Source organism: Lacerta agilis, chromosome 17 (assembly GCF_009819535.1).
Source record: "Lacerta agilis isolate rLacAgi1 chromosome 17, rLacAgi1.pri, whole genome shotgun sequence".
In the NCBI taxonomy this organism is placed as follows: domain Eukaryota; kingdom Metazoa; phylum Chordata; class Lepidosauria; order Squamata; family Lacertidae; genus Lacerta; species Lacerta agilis.
This window is the reverse complement of record NC_046328.1, coordinates 1,611,786-1,634,012: the sequence shown is the minus strand read 5'-3', so window position 1 is coordinate 1,634,012 and position 22,227 is coordinate 1,611,786. Positions and strand designations below refer to the sequence as shown.

At 42.5% G+C, this 22,227-nt stretch overlaps 1 protein-coding gene across 1 annotated transcript in view; it reads left to right on the top strand.

The window, feature by feature from the left end:
- Positions 1–22,227, top strand: part of KNTC1 (kinetochore associated 1) — an 82,009-nt gene that overhangs the window by 17,515 nt on the left and 42,267 nt on the right. Inside the window, exons 13-32 of the mRNA XM_033174388.1 lie at positions 415–458; positions 553–618; positions 2,048–2,123; positions 3,216–3,341; positions 4,153–4,242; positions 4,858–4,923; positions 5,716–5,777; positions 7,592–7,703; positions 8,117–8,260; positions 9,508–9,564; positions 9,645–9,746; positions 10,016–10,129; positions 14,784–14,927; positions 17,071–17,169; positions 17,302–17,405; positions 18,927–19,032; positions 19,398–19,532; positions 20,010–20,132; positions 20,739–20,805; positions 20,904–20,971. Coding sequence (XP_033030279.1) covers positions 415–458; positions 553–618; positions 2,048–2,123; positions 3,216–3,341; positions 4,153–4,242; positions 4,858–4,923; positions 5,716–5,777; positions 7,592–7,703; positions 8,117–8,260; positions 9,508–9,564; positions 9,645–9,746; positions 10,016–10,129; positions 14,784–14,927; positions 17,071–17,169; positions 17,302–17,405; positions 18,927–19,032; positions 19,398–19,532; positions 20,010–20,132; positions 20,739–20,805; positions 20,904–20,971 — 1,905 coding nt within the window. The remainder of the gene's footprint in view (positions 1–414; positions 459–552; positions 619–2,047; positions 2,124–3,215; positions 3,342–4,152; positions 4,243–4,857; positions 4,924–5,715; positions 5,778–7,591; positions 7,704–8,116; positions 8,261–9,507; positions 9,565–9,644; positions 9,747–10,015; positions 10,130–14,783; positions 14,928–17,070; positions 17,170–17,301; positions 17,406–18,926; positions 19,033–19,397; positions 19,533–20,009; positions 20,133–20,738; positions 20,806–20,903; positions 20,972–22,227) is intronic.

Sequence of the window (22,227 nt, the reverse complement as noted above, 5' to 3'; positions counted from 1 at the left end):
TAGGTTTTCATCTTGGAGTAGTAGGGATATATATAGTTGTTCTGTATGTCCTGGGAATTTGTGTAGTATAGGCAGGATGATCTTAGCTTGTATGTCTGTATAGTATTGGCAGTGAAAAAAAAGGCATGTTCCGTTGTTTCCCAGTTGCTCAGCCATGTGGGCATTTCCTCTACTCGTACACTTGTAGTAGTAGTAGTAATAATATATATTTATTTATACCCCACCCATCTGGCTGGGTTTCCCCAGCCATTCCGGGTGGCTTCCAGCAGAATATTAAAATACAAGGATTCATCAGATATTAAAGGCTTCCCTAAACAGGGCTGCCTTCAGATGTCTTCTAAAAGTCTGGTGGTTGTTTATTTCTTTGACATCTTGTACGGTTAAGGCACATGCTACATATCGTTTCCCATGCAGGATACAATTTACTTTTTGGAAGGGATGTATGAAAATAACCAAAGGTAAGTTTGCACTTCAATAAAATATAATAAAAAGCTGCTGCTTTATTTTTGATGGTTATCAAAGCTCTTTTTTTAACCACACACTCATTTCTAGGGCATCAGACCACCCAGTCTCACTTCTGGTATTGAGATGCTTAACTGAAGCCTTGCCTGAGAACAGGTATACATATATTTTGGCTTCTACTACTGATTATGTATAAAATTTGGTACTTGTGATATGACTGAGCCCAAAGTTAACTTCAATGTGAAAGAGTTAAACATATGCTTAACATTACAATCCTATAAGTGTCCACTCAGAAGTAAGTCCTATTGAGTTAATTGCAGACTTATTCTCCCAATAAGAACACAAGAAGAGAAATGGATCTCCAGATGGAAATCCCTAACAGTAAATGAAATTGGCTTTGGACCAAGAAACCTCTGAAATCAGTTTCTTGACATCTAAGAGAATAATCACTAAAATGATTGCATAGATAGCACCTCTTTCCTGTCTGAATGCCACATAATTTCAGCTACCACAGCTGCTTGCTGGAGATGGTGTGAGGAGGTTTGGTCATATTTCCTTATGTGGTGGTCCTGTAAGGCAGTTCAACCCTCCTGGTCCTCAGTTGCAGTCATACTGCAGGTTGCGTTCGGCACGGGTTACGAACGCGCCGAACCTGGAAGTACCAGAACGGGTTACTTCCGGGTTTTCCACTTTGCCCACGCACAGAAGTGCCAAATCGCGTTTTGCGCATGCGCAGACGCTGCGCTTCAGGTTGTGCTCTGTTCAGGTTGCAAATGGGGCTCCGGAACGGATCCTGTTCTCAGCCAGAGGTACCACTGTATTTAATCGTAGAATTGTAGAGCTGGAAGGAACCCCTAGGGTCATCTAGTCCAACTCCCAGCAATGGAGGAATCGCAACTAAAGGAAAGAGAGACCATCATCCTTCAAGGGAGTCTGCTCCACTGTCAGAAAGTTCTTCCTGATGTTAAGTCAGAATCTTCTTTCTTATAACTTGAAACCATTCATTTGCACCCTGTCCTCCAGAGCAGGAGAAAACTAGCTTGCTGCATCTTCCTTGTGGCAGCCCATTTACATATTTGAAGATGGCTATCGTATCTCCTCTTTTCCTTTCTTGACAAACCCTGCTCCCTCAACCGTTCCTTACAAGGCTTTTTTTCCTGTGGTGGAGAAGCCTTGCTGAGTGCATTGGTGGTGGGAAAATAGTTAGTTAGTTAGTTAGTTTAGTTAGTATACCAGCCTGTGCCTGTAGATCTCAGGGTGGTTCACAACATAAAATTACAATATAACCCCCCCCCCCAAACAGAATACATAATAAAAATAAGAACAAAAACAAGTCGATAATCCTTCTCCCACAACACATTTTAAAAGGCATCGGATCTCAATCAGCCAAAGGCCTGGGAGAAGAGGAACATTTTCTCCTGGTGCCTAAAGGTGTATAATGAAGACTGGGTTTCTCCCACTCTTTATTTACCCCCCTCCCACCAGCCCAAGGTTGTGAGTGTAAGTAATTAGATGGATAGATTTAACTGGCTATAACCATTTTTAAGTGGGAGGTAACAGCACTTCATTTTCTCCCCCTTTTTAGACTGAGCCGTTTACTTCACAGGCACAGATTTACTGAAGCTGAGAATTTTGCTCTTCAATTTGGACTGGATGTTGAGGTAAAGGACTTTGTCTGCAAATCGTACCTCATCACTTACTGCCAGCTGCAAAACTACAATGAAATAAGTAGACAAGGAAGCTCTCTGGTAGCTTCTATGCCTACTCATTCCAGTTACCCACTACAGCAGGAGTTTTAAATGTACCGTATTTTTTGCTCCATAAGACGCACTTTTTTCCTCCTAAAAAGTAAGGGGAAATACCTGTGCGTCTTATGGAGCGAATGGTGGTCCCTGGAGCTGAATTGCCCAGGAGCCAAAAGCAGATTGTGCTTTTTATTTTACAAAGAGAAAAGGGAGTGTTGAAAGGACCCCGCTCAGCAGCTGATCAGAAATAGATCGGGAGAGAGATAAGAGTCCCGGCTCCCTTTCAGCCCCGCCCTCCTTTGTTGAATGTGCTGCAGAGGGAGGTTGTTTGTTTCCCCAGGACATGTGACTGGCTGATTAGATTATCTGTCTGGAAACAGTAGAAATGGCTCCTTTTCCTTAAGATTTTTCAGAAATGTGAGTTAAACCCCATAAAAATGGGGCTTTTCCTCTTTGTTTTTCCCCCTTTGCAAAAGGAGCTTTGCTTTTCCCCCTTTGCAAAAAAAGCTGCAAAACCTTTAGCTGATCCTCAAAAAAAACAACAACCAAAAAACAAACAAACCAGGGCTTTTCCCTTTGCAAAAAAGCTGCAAAGCCTTTAGCTGATCCTAAAAAAGGCCTTTTGCCTTTGCAAAAACAGCTGCAAAACTTTCAGCTGATCCTAAAAAAAGCCAGGGCTTTTCCCTTTGCAAAAAAGCTGCAAAACTTTTAGCTGATCCTCAAAAAAAAAAAAAAAAAAAACAAACAAACAGGGCTTTTAGAGGAGGAAAACCAGAAAAATGTTTTTTTCCTGGGTTTCCTCCTCTAAAAATGAGGTGCGCCCTATGGTCCAGTGCGTCCTATGGAGCGAAAAATACGGTAAATTTCAAAATTGTTAATGGAGGCAAGGGGCAAATGTTCTGCTAATTTTACTTTGACAATACTAGACAGGCCTGCTACTCTGAAAACAAACAATATTTTTTTCCAAAGGGGAAATAATGTATTATGTGTGTGTTTAAAAAACAACAGAACGTATACAAAGTGAAAATGAGCACTATTTTGGAGAGATTGGCTTCAGAGTCTGTTGCTGGAGATTGCCAGTCAGCCTGGCTAGAACCTGTGGCTCAAGCTAAAGAAATCCTGGATAAAATAAAGGTATGGATTTATCCTACTATATTTCTTTATTTAAAAGCATTTTTTTATCCACTTTATATACAAAATATCTAAGTGGCCTACAACATAGAATGCACTGCATTAATCCAGTCTCGAGGCTACTGATAGCCAGGATATCCCTTTCAATGAGCTATTGTAGGCACATCAGCCAAAGCTGGTAAAAGGCACTCTTAGTCACAGAGACAACTAGAACCTCCAGTGATCAATGATGGATCCATGAGTACGCCTACACCAGTGTTTTTCAACCACTGTTCCGTGGCACACTAGTGTGCCGCGAGATGTTGCCTGGTGTGCCGTGGGAAAAATTGAAAAATTCAAGAGAATTACTTTATATATAGTCAGTATAGGCACAGAGTTAATTTTTTTAACATTTTGTAATGGTGGTGTGCCTCGTGATTTTTTTCATGAAACAAGTGTGCCTTTGCCCAAAAAAGGTTGAAAAACACTGGCCTACACTATACTCCAGTTCCTTCAGAGGGTGTGCAATTCTGTCTATAAAGGCAATTCACCTGTTTCCTGGATCCAAGTACCTCTCACCCACAGGACCTCCATCTGACCAGGATTCAACTGCAGTTTATCAGCCCTTACCAGGTTCAGAGCCTATACCGCTACACCTGATTTAGATGTTCTGTGGAGAAGCCATACTCTATGCGTGTCTTGTGCATGTGTACCTGTAGCTCTCTTGCAGTAGATAATTTGCACATGTGATAGGTTTTTCTTTTAAGCTGTTTAGAAGATAAGTTTATTCTTTGTTGTGGTTTTTGTGTTTTTAATTGTTTCTCCTTCTAAATAGGATAACCAGTTTGTGACCGAGTACTGCATAAATACACCATGGCCAACATATGAAAGTGCTCGGGAAATGCTGAACTATGCTAGAACCAGGGTAGGTTTTGGTAGGTGCTTTCACGCATCCTACTCGACTAGGGCCTTGGGAGACCCGTCTTGGAGGAAGAGGTGGGGGACCCCATGGAGAACCGAAGCTTAGCCGAGGCCTGGAGGAACCTGCTGCAGTTCTAAAGCAGTGTAAAGTCCCGAGTGTCACCTGGGTCGCTGACAACCTCTCCAGCCACATTACTCGCTTTGCCTCAAACCCTGATTCTTTCTGCTCATCCAAACCTTAAGAGTGAAGATGGCAGAGCATCTGGTGGGAAGCCCCAGAGACAGCCTAGGAGTATTGGGCTGGCTGCCAGGAGGCATTATCACCAGATAGCTCTGTAGGATGAAGTCTCTTTGGATGAAGGAGTCAAAAATTACAGCTGAGAACCCAGCAGATGACGAAGAAGGGCAGGGCAGGCAGTGAGATTCTGAGCTGGGTTAACAGTTGTTTACTGAGTTCCTTTGACCAGTTCCCTCTAGAGCTCTCTTGTGCAGGCCCTGCTCCAGCACTAGATATTGTTCAGACATCCAGAAGCAAACCTAGTTTACAGCTACCCATGTAGATTTTTTTGTTACAATGTTTGCATTGGACTGCAAGTTAATTTAGCATTTATCATTTCAGATCCTGAAGAGAAATGACAATACTGTTGCCCCTTTCTTGATTGGGGACCCAGCATCTCTTACAAAGGTAATGGAAATCAATCTATCCTAGACCTTTAAATTATTACTGGGATGTGGGTGAAATGAGGAACTGGAAAGAGAACCTTGGCCTCTACACTGGCTTGGCTCCTCTAGCAACTGTATAGAGGCTGTGAGGCAGGGCACTGATAAGTCTTTTTGCCAAGGGCACAAGGGAGTGTAGGTATGCTTCTGACTCAAGCACTGCATTATGCTGTTTCATGTACAGAGTGAAACATTTAAATTTATTTTAATACATTTCTGCTCTACTTTTTAGGGCAAACCTTCACAAGATAGTTTATAATGAGAATAGTAATGAAACAATTAATGAATAACATAGTAAAGAATAGCAACAGATAAAAGCTATTTTCCAACAGGATGAAAAGGCTTAGGTGTTCATTTTGTATTGTTTTTCAAATTTTTCCAGTCATTTTTTTGTGCTTTTCAAAATATTTTAGCTGTTTTTGTGATATGTCTGTAAATCAACTTGAGCGATATTTGTAAAAGGTGATTAATTTTAAAAATGCCTCCCCAATAAATAGTTTTTTTGGCAGAATTAAAGCAAAAGCCCCCCTGGGATCTTCTTAGAATGCCCCAAGATGTGAGCCAGTGGCGTTTTCAGAGGAGGAGATTCCAGAAAAGGCTAAAAGGCTCAGCCCATCCCTGGGTGCCCTCCAACCTAATCGTGCACAGTGGGATACTGAGTTGGCAGTTCTGAAGAATCTGTCAGTCTATTGGCAGATCTCTTGTTAAATGTGCATCCAAGTATTTTTCTTGAAAATCAGTGGGTTTTTCCATCTAGGTGATGAAGACACAAGCAAAGCTAACTACATTTTGTGGAGCATTTGGATCAGAGATGTTCAGGTCTATCTTGTTTTTTTCTTGTGTTGATTTTGGGTTTGTGCATGTGTAAATTATAACATTTTCTAGAATGATGTATATTAACTATAGTAACTTCTGAATTTTTTTTCTATTTTGCAAGACTACAGAAGACAAAAATAATGGGGATTTGGATTTTTTAAAATCCTATTAAGAGTTATATACCACCCTTAATCATAAGATCTTAATCATAAGTTCACAGAATAAAATACAGGATAAAAACAAGTACCGTATTTTCCGGCGTATAAGATGACACCCAACTTTTCCAGTTAAAATATACAGTTTGAGATATACTCAACCGCAGATTCTCCACCCGGCATATAAGACGACCCCCGAGTTTTGAGAAGATTTTCCTGGATTAAAAAGTAGTCTTATACGCCAGAATATACAGGAAAGAAGTAGATCAAAACAGCAAAACAATACCCCCCTTCTCACAGACACATTTAAAAGGCTGTAGAATATTAATCAGCCAAAGGCCTGGTTGAAGAGGAAGGTTTTCGCCTGGCTTCTGAAAATACATAATGAAGGCGTCAGGTGAACCTCCCTATGTAGTTCTGTGTGAAATAAGTTTTTTCTTCTTTATTTTCCTTATCTTCCTGTTGTAATCCAACATTCTGTTTGGCGACCCTTCACTTTCGTTTTCTGCACACACAGATAATTCTCTGTGCGTCACAGCCAAGGCAAAGGGAGACCGGCCCTCCGCCATTAGCGCCAGGCATATATCCAAACTTCCCTTCTTTGATCTCTTTCCAGCTGCTAACAAGCTACTGCTTCAACAAGAACACCATTACTCCCACCATAAATTCTTTTATCATTCCATTAAGTGTCTTTGCCAAAATCAGCCAAATTTTCAGTCAGTTTTGTAGTTAAACCATAACAATAGCAAGATACAGGTAGGTAGCCGTGTTGGTCTGCCATAGTCAAAACAAAATAAAAAAATAAAAATCCTTCCAGTAGCACCTTAGAGACCAACTAAGTTTGTTCTTGGTATGAGCTTTCGTGTGCATGCTCACTTCTTCAGATATTCTTTCAATCCCACTTGCATTTTCAAACAATCAGGCAGTCAGTCTTTTGAGGGGAATTTGCCAAATAAAATAGCAGATGCACAAAATATATAAAAAATAATGGAGGCTCACCCCCCCCTCCGTTCCGACATACCAGTCCAATTGCAACGATAATCCTTCTCCAGGTCAAATCCTTGGCACCCAGTGGCTGAATCAGTTAGCAGAGTACTTTATCTCCCCTAGTTCAGAGCATGCCTGTTAATTAAGTCCAAATTTCATCTTAAAAAGCAGGTGTCCTCTGCTCATGGTGACAGCTTTGGAGAGTTGCTGAAAACGCGTGGAGCATTGCACCCAGCACCCCTTGCCCGCTCTTCCTTCTGGATGGGCAGCAGGCATTGGATGAACTGCGGGTAGAGCTGCCCCCTCCCAGCCCTTGGGGGGGAAGGTTGGGAGGACAATTACTCCCATATTATCATTGATTAAACGCACGGAAAGGCATAATGTAATGAAAAGTGTAATGGGCGCAGCCGTTCACCATGGTAGCCAGACAGGAAGTGTTTATAGTTTGTTTTGAATCTATAAGCAAGGCTCAGCCAGCAGAGTTCCATGGTAATTTGATTTTTCATTTTTTTCTTGTGTCATCTAATCCAAAACCTCTTGGGTTGGTTACAGAAGTTCAAAGCTGAACACATTTTTGGAGGAAGAATCTTCTGTAGCTTAATTGCACCTCTGTTTTCGTATTCGTAATTTGTTTTTGTTGGGCTATGGTTTAATGTTCAATTTTTGTGGTTCTAGTGGAACTGCTTGGTTAGAATTTCTGAACAATGAGGACCTCTTCAGGGACATCCTTTTACAGATAAAAGAAGGAAATCTTATGTCTGCACAGTACCTCTGGCTAAGGCATCAGGTAAATTGTTTTGAATATTTCCTTTTTTAAAAAATAAGAATTTATTGGAATTGTTTGGAATATTTCCAGTGGTCAGCACCACCCTCCGTACTTGCCACACTCCTCCCCACTGCTATTTCTTGTTACTGAAGTATCTACACTCTGTGAAATACCTTGCTACATACGTTGCCTGATCTTGGTTGCAGCTCCTCAAGAGATCTTACTACTCCACCGCATGTCCGTTAAGATTGGCTTGTATCCCCTTTGTATGAAACAAAGGTAGCAGGACTGGCAAAACCCTCTGCCTGATGACTCAGAGTTGAGCATACTGAGCCACATGGACCTGATAGTCTTTGATTTAAGAAAGTAGCTGCATCTAATCACTAGCCGTTCACTGGTCTGATGCTTGTGAAAATCTCTTTCCTTTTCTCCAGGAAGACTTCGAAAGTGACTTTAATGTGAAAATGCTGGACAAGTTGCTTAATACAATCCCTGCAACAGTTCCCCTCAAAGAACTATGCCTGTGGTTTAAGGATGTTATCATTCCTTTTGTAAGGCGTGTTGCACCCAAAGGACAGGTAGGGTCTAATGGGAGACAAGGGGGATCCTTATAAAATATGGGTGAAGAACCCACATCTCAGGAGTCACATGTAGTTCTTGGTCTAATTCCATGTGCTCTGGGTCTGCCTGGCACTGGCATGCAGTCCCTAAGGGGGGTGGGGTGGGGAGATTTCTCATCCTCTGTCTTTACTCAGTGAAGATTGGTGAATAGGCAGGTGCACTTATTTTATTTTTAAGCCCTGGTAAAGGTGGAGCTAGAGCAGGTTGCACAACAGTTGTGATAGAAAGCAGTTGCAATACATTTGTCCAAATACTTCTTAATATTTAAAGGACATTGAAGTAAAGTTAATACCTGTCAGGTTTTTAAAGTACTAAATTTAGCATATGAAATTATGGAAAAGAATGTTAATTGAAAGTGGATTACATTTTTTTAAAAATGCCCTAAGTCGAGGTCAGATGTGGGTACCCAAATCAAAACACATACAGTAATACATTTTTTGTGCACCCTAGTGCTAGATGCATTTTTCACAAGACAAAATAGTGTGAAAGCTACGATGGTCACCTGGGCATGCCCTTCTGTATGCCTTGCTTCTACCTGGTGTGTTAGTGGAAAAGCAGAAGAGGGCTACCTCTGTTTTGGTGCTCAGGCGATTGAATTCACGGCTCTGGGTAATCCATCTCTGCTAGGGATAGGGGTTTATTTTGTTCACTATGCATTTTGATGTGAAATTACCTGATTTGCCGTTCTCATACCAGTGCTTTGATTGGAACATAGGTACTTGGAGTTGTCTGCATATCAATGAATTTCTTGCAGCTTATTGAGCAGGTTATAACTTACAAGGTGGTCTGAGGGGCACATTTTTTCTTAAATCTTTTTACATTTTCAAGCACAGCACTGAGTGAAATACCTTTTTAAATTACCCAGGTAGCAGCTGTACATCATAATGTATGACCTGTTGCTGTGGAATTGTATAGAGAAAAAGATAGCTGCCCTGTTATACCTAAGCGGGTAACTACCTTTTCCTATACAATGTCCATGGTAGCTGAGTAGGTGTGGCCTGATGACAAGTTCTAGTGCTCTCTCCTGCAAGGGACCATCATGTAAAAGCACTGGAGATTATATATATATATATATATATATAGAGAGAGAGAGAGAGAGAGTATATGGACTAGATGACCCTCGTGGTCTCTTGCGACTCTGCAGTTTTATGATATTCTCTCTGTGTGTGTGTCACTCTCATTTGGTTTGATCCTTATCTTCCAGAAAAAAATAGCAAAGTGGCTGGAAGAAAGAGCACGAAACCTTGAGTTAACTGACAAGGTAACATAGTAATTCTCCTGTAAAACCCTGCATATTGCCTCTCTCCAAAAATGTCACTAATGTTTCATTTTTCAAAACAGGCCAACTGGCCAGAAAATGGACTTGAAATGGCACAGGTGTTTTTTATCAGCAAAGATCCAGGTGAAATTGGATCTGCATCTTCCTGGCATGGAGTTTCTTTGGTAAGGATTCTGCTTTCATGAAACCCATGTTTGGGAAAGTGTGAGCCTATACTTGTGCAGGTGCACATGTGTTTAGAATTTGAGGGAGGGCAGCATATTCTTAATTTATCTTGTTAAGATAATCCCCCCATTGCATTTATTTTAATTAATGAAAATTTTTGAAAGCACACAATTTTCCAGAATTTAGCATTTTTCCTTTTTTATTTTTCTGTTAAGTGCAGAAGGATAATTTTGATGCAGGGAAATTCCACTGTTGTATTGTGTTTCAGGACAATGATGGCGAGGAAGTACATAGTTTAGCAGAATTAGTCAGTGCTCTACAGGGCTTGGTGGACCTCTATAAGAAATACAACTGCAGGCTGGCCCTCTGCGACTTTGAAAAGGTACAGTAAATTTGTGGCATTAAACCTCTGTGTAGATGGTGCCTGTGTGTGTGTTTTTGTAAAAAGAAAGAATGAAAGATTACTGTTAAATTTAATTTATTGATGGGATTCTATGCCACTGAGTCAAGGTGATTCACATGTGAGATAATTAAAAACACAAAAACAACAAATACATACAAAACAAGACTAAAATCCTAACAATCCAGCTGGGGAAGCCTATCAGAACAAAAATGTTCAGCTGTTTCTGGAAAGTCCAGATAGTGGGTTTTATCTCAACAAAAATGCTATTCTGTGGAACATGGGCAGCTGCATCAAAAGCCTGCTCCAAGTTACTGTGGAGTGCCCAGGCTTCTGAGATCTTTGGAACTTCAGGAGAAACTCTCATTGGCTGCCGTGATTTACTGAGTGTATAAGGGATAATGAGGTTTCTCAATTACCAATCCCTTGAACTTGGCTTGGTAGCAGACTGGAAGCCAGTGCAAATTCCCCAAGCAAGGTGTTACATGCTGGTGGTAGTTTGCCCTTGGAAGCAATTTGGCTGTAATGCCCTGCACCAGTTACAGCCTCCAGAAAAATTATCTCTGAAAAGCCATTAGAAGAGCCAGTGTGGATAGAATATTGGACTCAGATGAAGGAACTGCTGAATCACTGCTTCGCATGAGATACACTGGCTGATTTTAAGCCATTCACTTGCAAATTCCTAGCCTCATCTACCTCAGAGGTTGTTGTGAGGATATGATCTGATAGTCACATAGGAAGAGCCTGCTGGATCAGGCCAATGGCCCATCTAGACCAGCAGCCTGTTCTTACAACCAGAAGCATGCAGGAAACCCATAAGCATGATCTGATCTAGGTAAAAGGGCATTCTTCCCTCCTGTGGTTTCTGGCAACTGGTATTCTAAAGCATCACTGTCTGATTTTGGAGGCAGGGAAGAGCCATAATTGGCCAGGAGCCCTCGCTCCCATTGTCCTGACTGGAGGTTAAGATCCATTCTAGGGAGATCTTTCTTGGTGTTCTACCTCAGGAGTAGGGATGGGCAATATCTGGTTTTCAACATCACAATATATCACCAGCTCAATATCACGATATCTTGATATATATCTGGGGTGGCTGAGGCCCTTGCATGGCCTCTCTGCAGGGGCAGAGGGTCCCCCCATACCTCCTCACAGAGGTGGAGGATGAACTGTGCTTCCTTGTAGCAGCAGAGGGACTTGACAAGGCTTCCTGCAGTGGTGGAGGGTCTTAAAATGTAAGGAAGTAATAGATTTAATAAAAATACTAAACTTCCATGTATTGTATTTAATATATTTTCAACTAATATATTTTCAACTAATTTAAGAGTAGTTTAAGTGCTTTACTGGTCAAGTTGCATCTGGTTCCCTACTCAGAAGTATAAGTGGAATCTGTGCTTGAATAAGCTCTACTGAGTTCAACTAAACCAGGGGTGTCCAAACTTCTTTCAAAGAGGGCCAGATTTTTAGGATTGAATTAAAAAATTTTTAGCCCAAAATTTATTATTGAAGTAATTTTGGATTGAAGTTATTGGGGGGGGGAATGCTGCCCCAAGTTGTTGCTCTCCGAGGGATAGATAGGCAGGTGAGAGCGGCTGCAAGAGGATTTCAAAGAGGGAGAGGGAGCCATGTGGGGAGCCGCTGCAAGAGCCCGTGGGCGGGAGAGCGAGCCGCACGCAGGGCGCCTGTGCGAGCCGGCCAGTGGCCGGAAAAGAGAGCAGGGGGCATGCACGATCTGATGGGCGGGCGGTTCCAAGAGCCTCATGGCGAGTGCCGACTGGTGGGCGGGTGAGCAAGCCGCACCGCATAACCACCCAGTGGGAACGCCGCCCACGCTCCCACACAACTGCCTCTGGGGCCGGATTTGGCCTGGGGGCCTGACTTTGGACATGCCTGAATTAAATGTACTTCTACTTTCCTGGGTGTAAGCCCCATTGAATTCAGTAGGGCTTGCTTGTGAGTAGACACACATTTGCTTGCACTCCTTACTGAAAAACACCCTCCCCACCATTCTCCTCCCATTTCATCATAAGGCAGCCAGCTGAATCTTCTCCCCTCCATTACCCCCCAGAAGCCCCCCCAAACCTTCATCCCACCTATCTCCCTTTTTATCAAAGGGAGGGAGAGAGGGGAAGCAAGCAAGCTAAAAGATAGTCTCATTTAAATTAAAAAGCACCCTTCTTAATATGTAGGAAAGCTATTTAGGGGGAACCAACAACATAAACACCACCAGAAAATAAAAATAACCCCCCTCTTTTTTTCACTGATGAGGCTTCCTCATGAAATGCTTTCCAGTTCTTGGTTTATGTTCTTTTTTGTCCAGCCATGGGAGGCTCCTCCTGTATTGTTAGCAGGCTCTGCATAATTAGTTGAGCTCTAAGTGGAAAGATACCAGTGAAGCTGAAAGAGTTTGCTGGTTTCTGTGAGGGCTTATCATCATTTCTTATCAGTTAGGAAGGAGGAGGGAGAGACACCATGCCTGCAAATAATCTGCAAAGCAGAGATACCCCTTGGGAAACACTTAAGTCTCCACCTTTTGTTCACTGGTATATTGCCTTGTTGAAACACGTATCACAATATTATTTCAATACCAATATTCAGCTGTATGGCAATTTATTGCACAGCTCTACGCAGGAGCTATCTGTTACACAGTGACTCAGAGTAGCTCCCTGGTTGTTATTCATATGCCCCGCTTTATCACAAGATCTCAGAGCAGTTCACAAGATAGTGAAAGCACATATAAATAGTTAAAACAAAAACAACAAAATAACGCCTCCTTCCCATTGTTCTGTCCCAGCTCCTGACAACCCTATCAGTTGGAAAGCACGCCAAAGTGCAAGTAGATCAATAGGGACCTCTCCGGCGGGAAGGTAAACGGCGTTTCCATGCGCTGCTCTGGTTCGCCAGAAGCGGCTTAGTCATGCTGGCCACATGACCTGGAAGTTGTACACCGGCTCCCTCGACCAGTAACGCGAGATGAGCACCGCATCCCCAGAGTCGTTCACGACTGGACCTAATGGCCAGGGGTCCCTTTACCTTTACCACAGACTTACTTAAAAGGCTGTAGTATGTTAATCAGCCAATGGCGTGATTGAGGAGGAACATTTTTGCCTAAAGATATATAATGTAGGCACCAGATGAACCTCCACAAGCAGGGGGGCACTGCAGAAAGGTTGTGTTTGTCACCCTCTAGACCTCACATGGAGGAGGCACATGAAGAATGACCTCAGATGATGAATGGGTTGATTTATATTGGGAGAGGCAGTCCTTGAGGTACTGCAGTCCTTATTGCTGGTTGTAGAATACCCTCCCATTTGAGTTATGGCTTGTGCAGACTCTTTTGTTTCTGCATTTGGTTGTTGACACACTTTTGGAAATGTTTAGACATTAAAGATGGCTATTAGCTGGTGTTAAGAAAAGATAGTATATATATCAGGTGCTACTTGTAATTGTCCCAGGGTGTTTGACTTGTCATTGTTGGAAGCAATGTACTGACCTAGCTGAGCCTTCGGTCTGATACCAGTAAAATAAAAAAAATAAAGGTCTTAGATATATAATAAATGTTCATAAATGTACCAAGCAAACACGTACATAAATATATAAACCACATGTCTGAAGCAGCATAGGAAGACAGTCCTGAAACCAAATGTTTCTCTGCAAGGAGGGAGGGGGTGAGGGAACCTTCCCATTGTCTCAGGAATGGAGTGATTACCATCTCAAAGGAATGGGCAGACTACCAGGAAAGGCAATCAGTTAAGGCATTATCAGATAACCTGGCAGACAGGAAATAAACAACGCACTCAGATTTCTGTTGTAGACCGCCTTTTCTGTGATGTAGGTATGATGTATCTGGGGTGGTCTTGGGCTACACCCCTTCTGTGATGTAGGTATGATGTTTCTGGGGGTGGTCTTGGACTCCAGGGCAGGCAATTTAATGTCTATATAAGTGCAGGCACACTTTGGTTCTGGGTCCTCCTCCAATCTCCTGTGTGTGGGGGAAGCACCCTGTTGCAACCGTTAATAAAGATCAGGCTTGCTAGCTGCTTTGCTTCTCAATATTCTCTGGTTGGCCTCTGTTATTTTCTCCTACTGATGGAGAACCTACAAAGGACTCTATAAGGGCTCTTGTGTACCCCATAAGAGAATAAGGGCAGATGTTTGCAACTCCAGCAAGAGCAGTTTGTTTTTAAAAACCAAAATCAAATGGTGCTGTTGGTGGATGGAGTTGGTGGCTTTTGTGTGATAATGAATCCTTTGAGCAGTTGTTCCTAAACTCCCCCCACCAATTATGAACTACTTAAAAATTGTTGGTCTCTTGATGGACCACTTAAGGCTGGATTCAACTTCCCTGTTCTGCTAGAAGCAGCCAATTTTTAATGCTTCTTTTTTATTCTATTTTATCCTATTACAATTTTCATTCCATAAAATTATAATTATAATTAAAAACAATAAAAATGCAATTAAAAATCAATATGAATATTTAGTGTGGACACACTGTGGACCATTTGAATGAAGCTCACGGACAACATTTTGGTAACCCTGCTTTAGAGCAGAAGGTGGGTTATTGTATCACAATCAATGCTACATTCTGCTCATCTTGCTACGTAGCTCGTTCTTCTATTTTATTTTGCTTGTTTCATAGGAAAATGCAAATACGATTGTGTTTCGTATGTTTGATCAAGTACTTGCAGCAGAACTCATTCCAGCTACCTTAGAGAAGTATATTGAACCATACATGCACCATCATAATCTGGAAAAAGATGAAATACTTTTGCAGTACATAAAGGTATGCTCTTTTCTCTATTCAAGATCAATACAAAATCTTTACGGAGTATTGAATAACTAAGGACTTTATTTCTCTCTACATGGAGCCTTCATAGTTAGATCTATATCCAAATATTTTGCTTTCTTGACAGTCTGTAGGCCAACCTTCTCCTGAAGTTCTTTTTGTTCTTGCATATTTTTAACCATAAGTATTGTCTTTTCCATATTCATCTTAAAACCGGACACCCTGCCGAAACCATTTATTACCTCTATTGCTTTGATGATGCTTGCTTCTGGTTCTTCTGTTAACAAAATAACATTGGCAAAGGCTCTAATCTTAAAGACCTCTTTTCCCAATGTTATTCCTACGATCTCTTTGTCGCTAATATATTGCTAAATGTATTGCTAAAAGGGTTTGGGAAATTCCATTGAGCTAAACTAGGAGCTGTCGTAAGTGCCACCAGGTTGATACTTTTTAAGTATCTCTGCTGCCCTCTGTGTGTCTAACTTAGATCACATGTTATTCTGTTGCAAATCTCCGTTTTCTGTGAGCCTTTTTTTCTCAAGCCACAGAAGACAAAGGTGTGGAGAGAAAACAGCCTTCAGGATAATGGAGTCTCTAGGAGAGACAGAACTCTTATCAGCTCAGATTATAAACTACTGTATTTCATATTTGTAAGAAGAACCTGTACTTGGACAAGCACATGATCTCAGTGCTGTCAAGTATCCTGTTTTCCCCGGGATTCTCCCTTATTTCAAGCAGTTTCCTGCTGCTCTCCCTTATTTTTTATTTCCCTTAAATTTCCCGTTTTTAATGGAAGCAGCTCCTCCCCTGCTGGCCAGGGACTGGGTGGGAAGACCTCGCCTACTTGGAGAGAAAAGCCTCAGCCCTCAAAGCAAGTGGGAGCCCTTTCCCGTGCTTACAGGGGGGTGTATTCCTCCCCCTGCATCAGCCCCTATCCGTTGCCGCCAAGCCCCTCAGCCGGCCAATAGGGTTAGCTGGCGGGCGAAGCCTGGCTGCCTTTGAGCAGCTGCTGCTTCCTGTCCTGTTTTGATGGGATCAGACAAGAAGACGGTGGGGCTCCATCGCGCGGAGCACATGGCTGCCCTCCTCTTTGCTGGCTGCCCTCCTCTTTGCTCCGCTCCGAGCCTGAGCCCGCTTGGAGTTTACATTGCTGCTCTGCCCACTTTTGCTTCTGGCTCCGCCCACCACTGACATGTGACTGTCCCCGGGATAGGTGAGACTGCTGATCCCTTATTTTCAAAACCGAAACTTGACAGCTATGCATGATCTTATGCAACTATCTGGATATAGCATGATTATTTTATGTTCTGTTTTGAAGAAAGTTCTGTTAGTAAAGCTTTGGAGCCCGTAATAATAATAATAATAATAATAATAATAATAATAAAATGAACAAATTCCTATGCCCCACAAATAACCCAGAGATGCATTTTAAATAAAAGCACACATTCTACTCATGTAAAAACACGATTCCCGGACCGTCTGCGGGCTGGATTCAGAAGGCGAATGGGCCGCATCCGGCCCCAGTTGCCTACCCCTGATCTACATTGTCAATCAGTTCCTCCTGGAACAGGTCCAAGAGAGATGACCCCCTTGTTGCTACTTCCATGAAATGAAATTGTCAGTGAGGCAATTGAAGAATTTATTGGACCTTACAGTTCCAAGTGATATTGTGGTAGTTTAAGTCTCCCATGACTACTATAGCTCTCCTTTTTGAATGTTTGTTAATCTGCTGTATGAAGGCATCGTCCAAGTCTTCAGTCTGGCTTGGAGGTCTGTAGCAGCACCCACAGCAAGGCCACTTGCTCTTTCCCTATTCTACAGTTTTTACCCATATACTCTCAATCTCCCATGTTCCAAGTCATGGATCTCTTCACAAGTGTACATTTTATCCTTCTCCTTCTTCTCCCTTCTTGCTTGATCTATTTATTTTGAGCAGGTTGTACCCCTCAATTTCTCCCAGTCTTCTTACCAGATTTCAGTAACACTTTTTCCGAGGTAAGTGTGTGTATGACTGCAGTCTGAAAACTGCATAGGAATTATACTAATGAATGGCATCTATTTTTAAAAAGGTTGATTTTTAATACTTTTAAAATACTTTTGCCATAAAATTTTCAAGACTGTTTCTTAAAATACTCTTTAGGACTTACTGGAGCGGTATTGTAAACAGTCGACCTCTGTCTTTGACACCACGTGGGAAGCAAAGGCCATCGCCGTCTTGAGCTGCATGTCCAACATAGATGTGAGTAGGACAAGTGTGCCAATGTTCCAATGATCCCTCTTTTCATACTGAAATGCATGCGGGATGAGAAACGCCTCTGGCTTGGAAAGAAGAGGCCAGTGGCACATTAGTCATAGGAATTTTCTTTTATAGTTGATCTTTGAAGGCGTGCTAGCAGTAACATACAGTGCTGTGGTTCCTTGGAATCCAGGAGTGGAACAGCTGGTTCAACAGTACCTGGACATGGACCATGACAAGTAAGAGAACAAACATATATGTACCTCTTAGCCTTTAAACACAAGAGGTAGCAAACATGATGCCCTTTGCAACTACCATCGCCCTTTGGTCTTCACCAAGCTGGATGGGGCTGGTGAGAGTTGTGTAGTCCACATGATCTGAAGACCACCAAGCTGGCTACTTCTGCTCTAACAGTGACTTTAGGAATTGTTCCTTGTTTGTTTGACTTAACTGCTCACTTTTCTCTTTGTTAAAGTTTGAAGACTATGTAACATTAAAATAATGACTTAGTTGGATAATCAGTGGGGCAGCATTGATGGTTTGGGCCTCTTGAAGCCCCTCATAGCATTGGGCTGCCAGATACCCAACTGGTTCATTATATTAAAATTCACTCAGTGCCCCCTTTGGGTAAACAGTATTATAGTGCTGTTTAAAACACCTGCAAATGCATAAGAATCTTTCACACATGAGCTGTCTTTTGTGGTGAGAATGGCGTTGTGATTGGCTAGCCATGTCTGTCAAGGGGCCCTACTGATGTACACATGGGGAGTTTCTTCATTTAAGGGGATTTCTGGGATCAATCAGGAGTCCCCCCCTCGTAAGGAGGAGCACTACATTCATACACCAGTAAACAGGCAATATCTTTTTTCTATTGTCAGTCCATTAGTCCATCTAGCTAGCGTTGTCTCCACTGCCTAACTGAGTTCTCTCCAAGCCCTGATGCCATTAGGGATATACTAGGGATGCCATGCCCAAATGTGGGGCCTCCTGCGCGCAAAACATGTACTCTGTCACTAAACTGTGGGCCCTCAGTGAATAGCTCACATACTCTTCTTGCTCTCAGCTGCCCAACTGGTTTAGTATCTTCATGCTTGCTCTCCCAGGACTGAACTTTTAATTGGGTGGGAAGGGAATTGAATTTTAATCCTGTCCCTGAATGTTGGTAGAACAGAAGCCATTTGGACTTCCCATGTCTTACACAACTTATCTGTGCAAAGTCAGGAGTGAGATGCTGCTAGAGCAGCCTTAGGTTTTAGCTTTAATTCATAATGGTAATTTTGTACCATAGTACAGGGGTGTTGAAGCTCAGGACAAGAGAACAAATGTGGTCCTCCAGGCCTTGTGGTTCTCGCCAGACTATACACTCACTAACTTTTGCCTAGTGGAAATGAGAGATGGTCAGAGGGAGAGTGCAGAAGCCCCCAACTTTTGTGTGGCTAGTACATAGCTAATTGTCATTGCAGTCATTTGCTCTGCCCTGGCCCTGCCCATTGGTGGCATATGGTCTCATGAAGTATGCCCATGAGAAATGGTTCCCTGTCCTGACACTGTTGTGAATAATTTATTTGTGAGAGGTGGAGGGAAGATGGCTTAAGCTGCAAATGGGACAGAAATATGTGGGGTTGGCCCTTTGGGGAATGTTCTAGCTGCTTTGGCACAAACTTTTATTTGTGGTATTTCTGCAACTGAAATAGCTTATTAGATTGGTCTGCCAATTTGTCAGAAGCTGAAATGTAAGTGCAGGCACACTTTATCCGCAGGGTGAAGCTTCTGCAAGAAAGTTATGATCTAATGCAAATGAAGAAACTTTTGCAGAGCTACGGTATAAAAGACACAAATCTTTTAAATGATAAAGATGAGATGATGGTAAGTGGGCCCCTTTTTTTGGTAAAATGTACAGAAATAAGTCCCAACCATTTGAGTTGAAGAAGGCTGTCATTGTTTGCAAGATTACAGCCTTTGTTCATATGCCAATTTTAGTTTATGCATATTAAAATGTAACTTTACATGCAAGATATTATGTTCTGTGATAAACTTGAATATATTATGTCAGGCTTCCGCAACCTTGGCCATCCAGATGTTTTGAGACTACAGTTCCCATCATCCCTGACCGCTGGTCCTGCTAGCTAGGGATTATGGGAGTTGTAGGCCAAAAACATCTGGAGGGCTGAGGTTTAGGAAGCCTGTATTATGTATTACAGTATAGTATACTGATTTGTGTCTTTTTCCAGGTGGTGGTGAAGTACATTCTGCGACAAGACTCTGCTACTTCTTTACAAGATTCTTTGAAAATAGCAAAGGCATTTATGTGGCCAATCTCAGATGTCTATATGTGGAGGATTGTGCTACTTATTGATAAAGAAAAGGTGTGAACATACTCATTCTTTACATTTCCCCCCTTAAATATCCAAACTGTCCATTAGAAATACTTCATATTTCATTATATTAGGTTATGTACTCTACAGCAGATAGCTGTTCTACAACTACAGTTGTACCTCGGGTTGCGCTTGCTGTGGGTTATGAACACGGCGAACCCGGAAGTACCGGAATGGGTTACTTCCAGGTTTCGGCGTGCGCAAAAGCACTGAATCGCACTGCACACATGCGCAGATACAGCACTTCAGCTTGCGCTCTTTTCATGTTGCGAACGGGCCCCTGGAACGGATCCCGTTCGCAACTAGAGGTACTACTGTAGCAACTATTGTAGAAATAATTCACATAACTAGTGCCACATTGCCAAAGGGGTCTCCAGATGTGTTTTTTTGAACAGCAGACCTCTGTGCCACATGGCAAGCTGTTTGTGAACTAAACATAGAATTAATACACTTTGTGTATGGTTTCAGGGGGATGATATTATAAGTTTATTAAAAACACTGCCTCCTGCTGAAGCTGTGGAAATCGGAGATAGAATGTTGATGTGGGGAAGACTGACATTAGAGAAAGAAACAGATGACTCTGAAGAAAAGGTAACTTCCATGAAACTGACTGCTACTGTAAGTTATCCCCCAAGAGAGGTCAAACAAACATGTTCCCTGTTAAAAGGACAATGCTGTTCTCAAATGTTAACAGTTACCGTATTTCGCGGCGTACAAGACGACTTTTTAATCCCGGAAAATCTTCTCTAAAGTCGGGGGACGTCTTGTATGCCGGCAACATCATGCGACGCTACGCGGAGTTCCGCCCTGCCGCTGGCTGCATGCGCGCGCCGTCTTAGCGTGCGTGCATGCGCCGTCTCAGCCGCCATGGAGCCTCTCCCCGCTGCTCCAGCCGCCGCCTCAGCCGCCATGGAGCCCGGGCTGGGCGTGGGCGGCAAGCGTGGAGGGCTCCTGTGCTGCTAGAGGGGAGGCTCTACCCGCCGCTCCAGCCGCCGCCGCCGCCACCTCAGCCACCACTCAGGCTGGGTGAGTATACCCCAAACTCTGTTTTTCACCTTGAAAAGTTGGGGGGTCGTCTTATACGCCCAGTCACCTTGTACGCCGCGATATACGGTAAATCTTGCTCTTTAAGTAACTTGAGGTTGATGGGAGTATTCTCACATTTTCTTTTTCCTGTCCCCACTCCACTGCCAACAGAAAATGCAGCTGTATATTAAAAAAATTCTTGGGGAGATCCTTGAATTCCTACTTAGTTGTCAGAAAGGTAAATCTTGCATTTATTGTGTTTTTAGGTTTTTGTACTGTAGTAAACTATCCAATAACCACTCTTATTCACTCCAACCCACTCTTTTTTTTGGACAGAAAATACTTTGAAAAAAGAGGAATATGAATCATACTTTGAATTGTTTAAAACTCATGCAGCCTTACAGGTAAGGATCATAAGGCATTGAATTTTTTAAAATGTGCTTTCTAGGTTGAGGTGAATGTAATTATTTAGAGGAAAAATGTACTGTATTTTTCGCTCCATAGGGCACACCTCGTTTTTAGAGGAGGAAACAAGAAAAAATTTTTTTTTCTGGTTTTCCTCCTCTAAAAGCCCTGTTTTTTTGAGGATCAGCTAAAAGTTTTGCAGCTTTTTTTGCAAAGGGGGAAAAGCAAAGAGGGAAAGCCCCATTTTTATGGGGTTCAACTCACATTTCTGAAAAATCTTAAGGAAAGGGAGCTGTTTCTACAGTTTCCAGACAGATAATGTAATCAGCCAGTCACATGTTGCTGAGGAAACAAACAACCTCCCTCTGCAGCACATTCAACAATGGAGGCCTGGGCAAGAGGGCGTGGCTGAAAGGGAGCAGGGACTCTTATCTCTCTCCCGATCTCTTGCTGAACAGCTGCTGAGCGGGGTCCTTTCAACACCCCCTTTTCTCTTTGTAAAATAAAAAGCATGATCCTCTTTTGGCCCCTGGGCAATTCAGCTCCAGGGACCACCATTTGCGCCATAAGACGCACAGGTACTTCCCCTTGCTTTTTAGGAGGGAAAAAGTGTGTCTTACGGAGCGAAAAATACGGTAATCATGTATGTGTATTTCTTTAAAATACCCACATTCATCATTCACATACTGTATATGTGAATTCATGTATATGTATATGATCAGTGCTTTTTTCTAGAAAAATAGGTGCCGATACTCACCATGAATTTTTTCCAGTAAGTGCCACACTTTTTAACAACCCAAAAAATAGGTGCTGGTACCCCCTGGAAAAAGCACTGTATATGATTGAACCAAACCTCTTCACTTTCTAATTAGTAAAGGATTTGGGAGGTCCCTGAAGGGTTTGGGGAATGTCATTGCTCAGTAGTAAGATTGCAAGCTTTCATGGACACGGTTCCAGGTTCAGCCTCCAGTACTCACTAAAGCAGGAATGAGGAACCTGTGGCTCTCCAGATGTGGCTGGACTACAGTTCCCATCTTCCCTGACCATTGGACATCTTGGGTGGGGCTGGAAGAAACTGGTGTCGTACAACATCTGCAGTGCCGCAGGTTCCTCATCAAGGAGTCAAAGCATCTCTGAGAGCAGGGCTTTTTGAGGGGGAAACCTCATATTTGGAGAATCACTGCTAGTCCCATAAGAGTCAGAACTGGATTTGATGGAGCTCTATTCTGCACACCTATGAGGTGGCTCATTTATT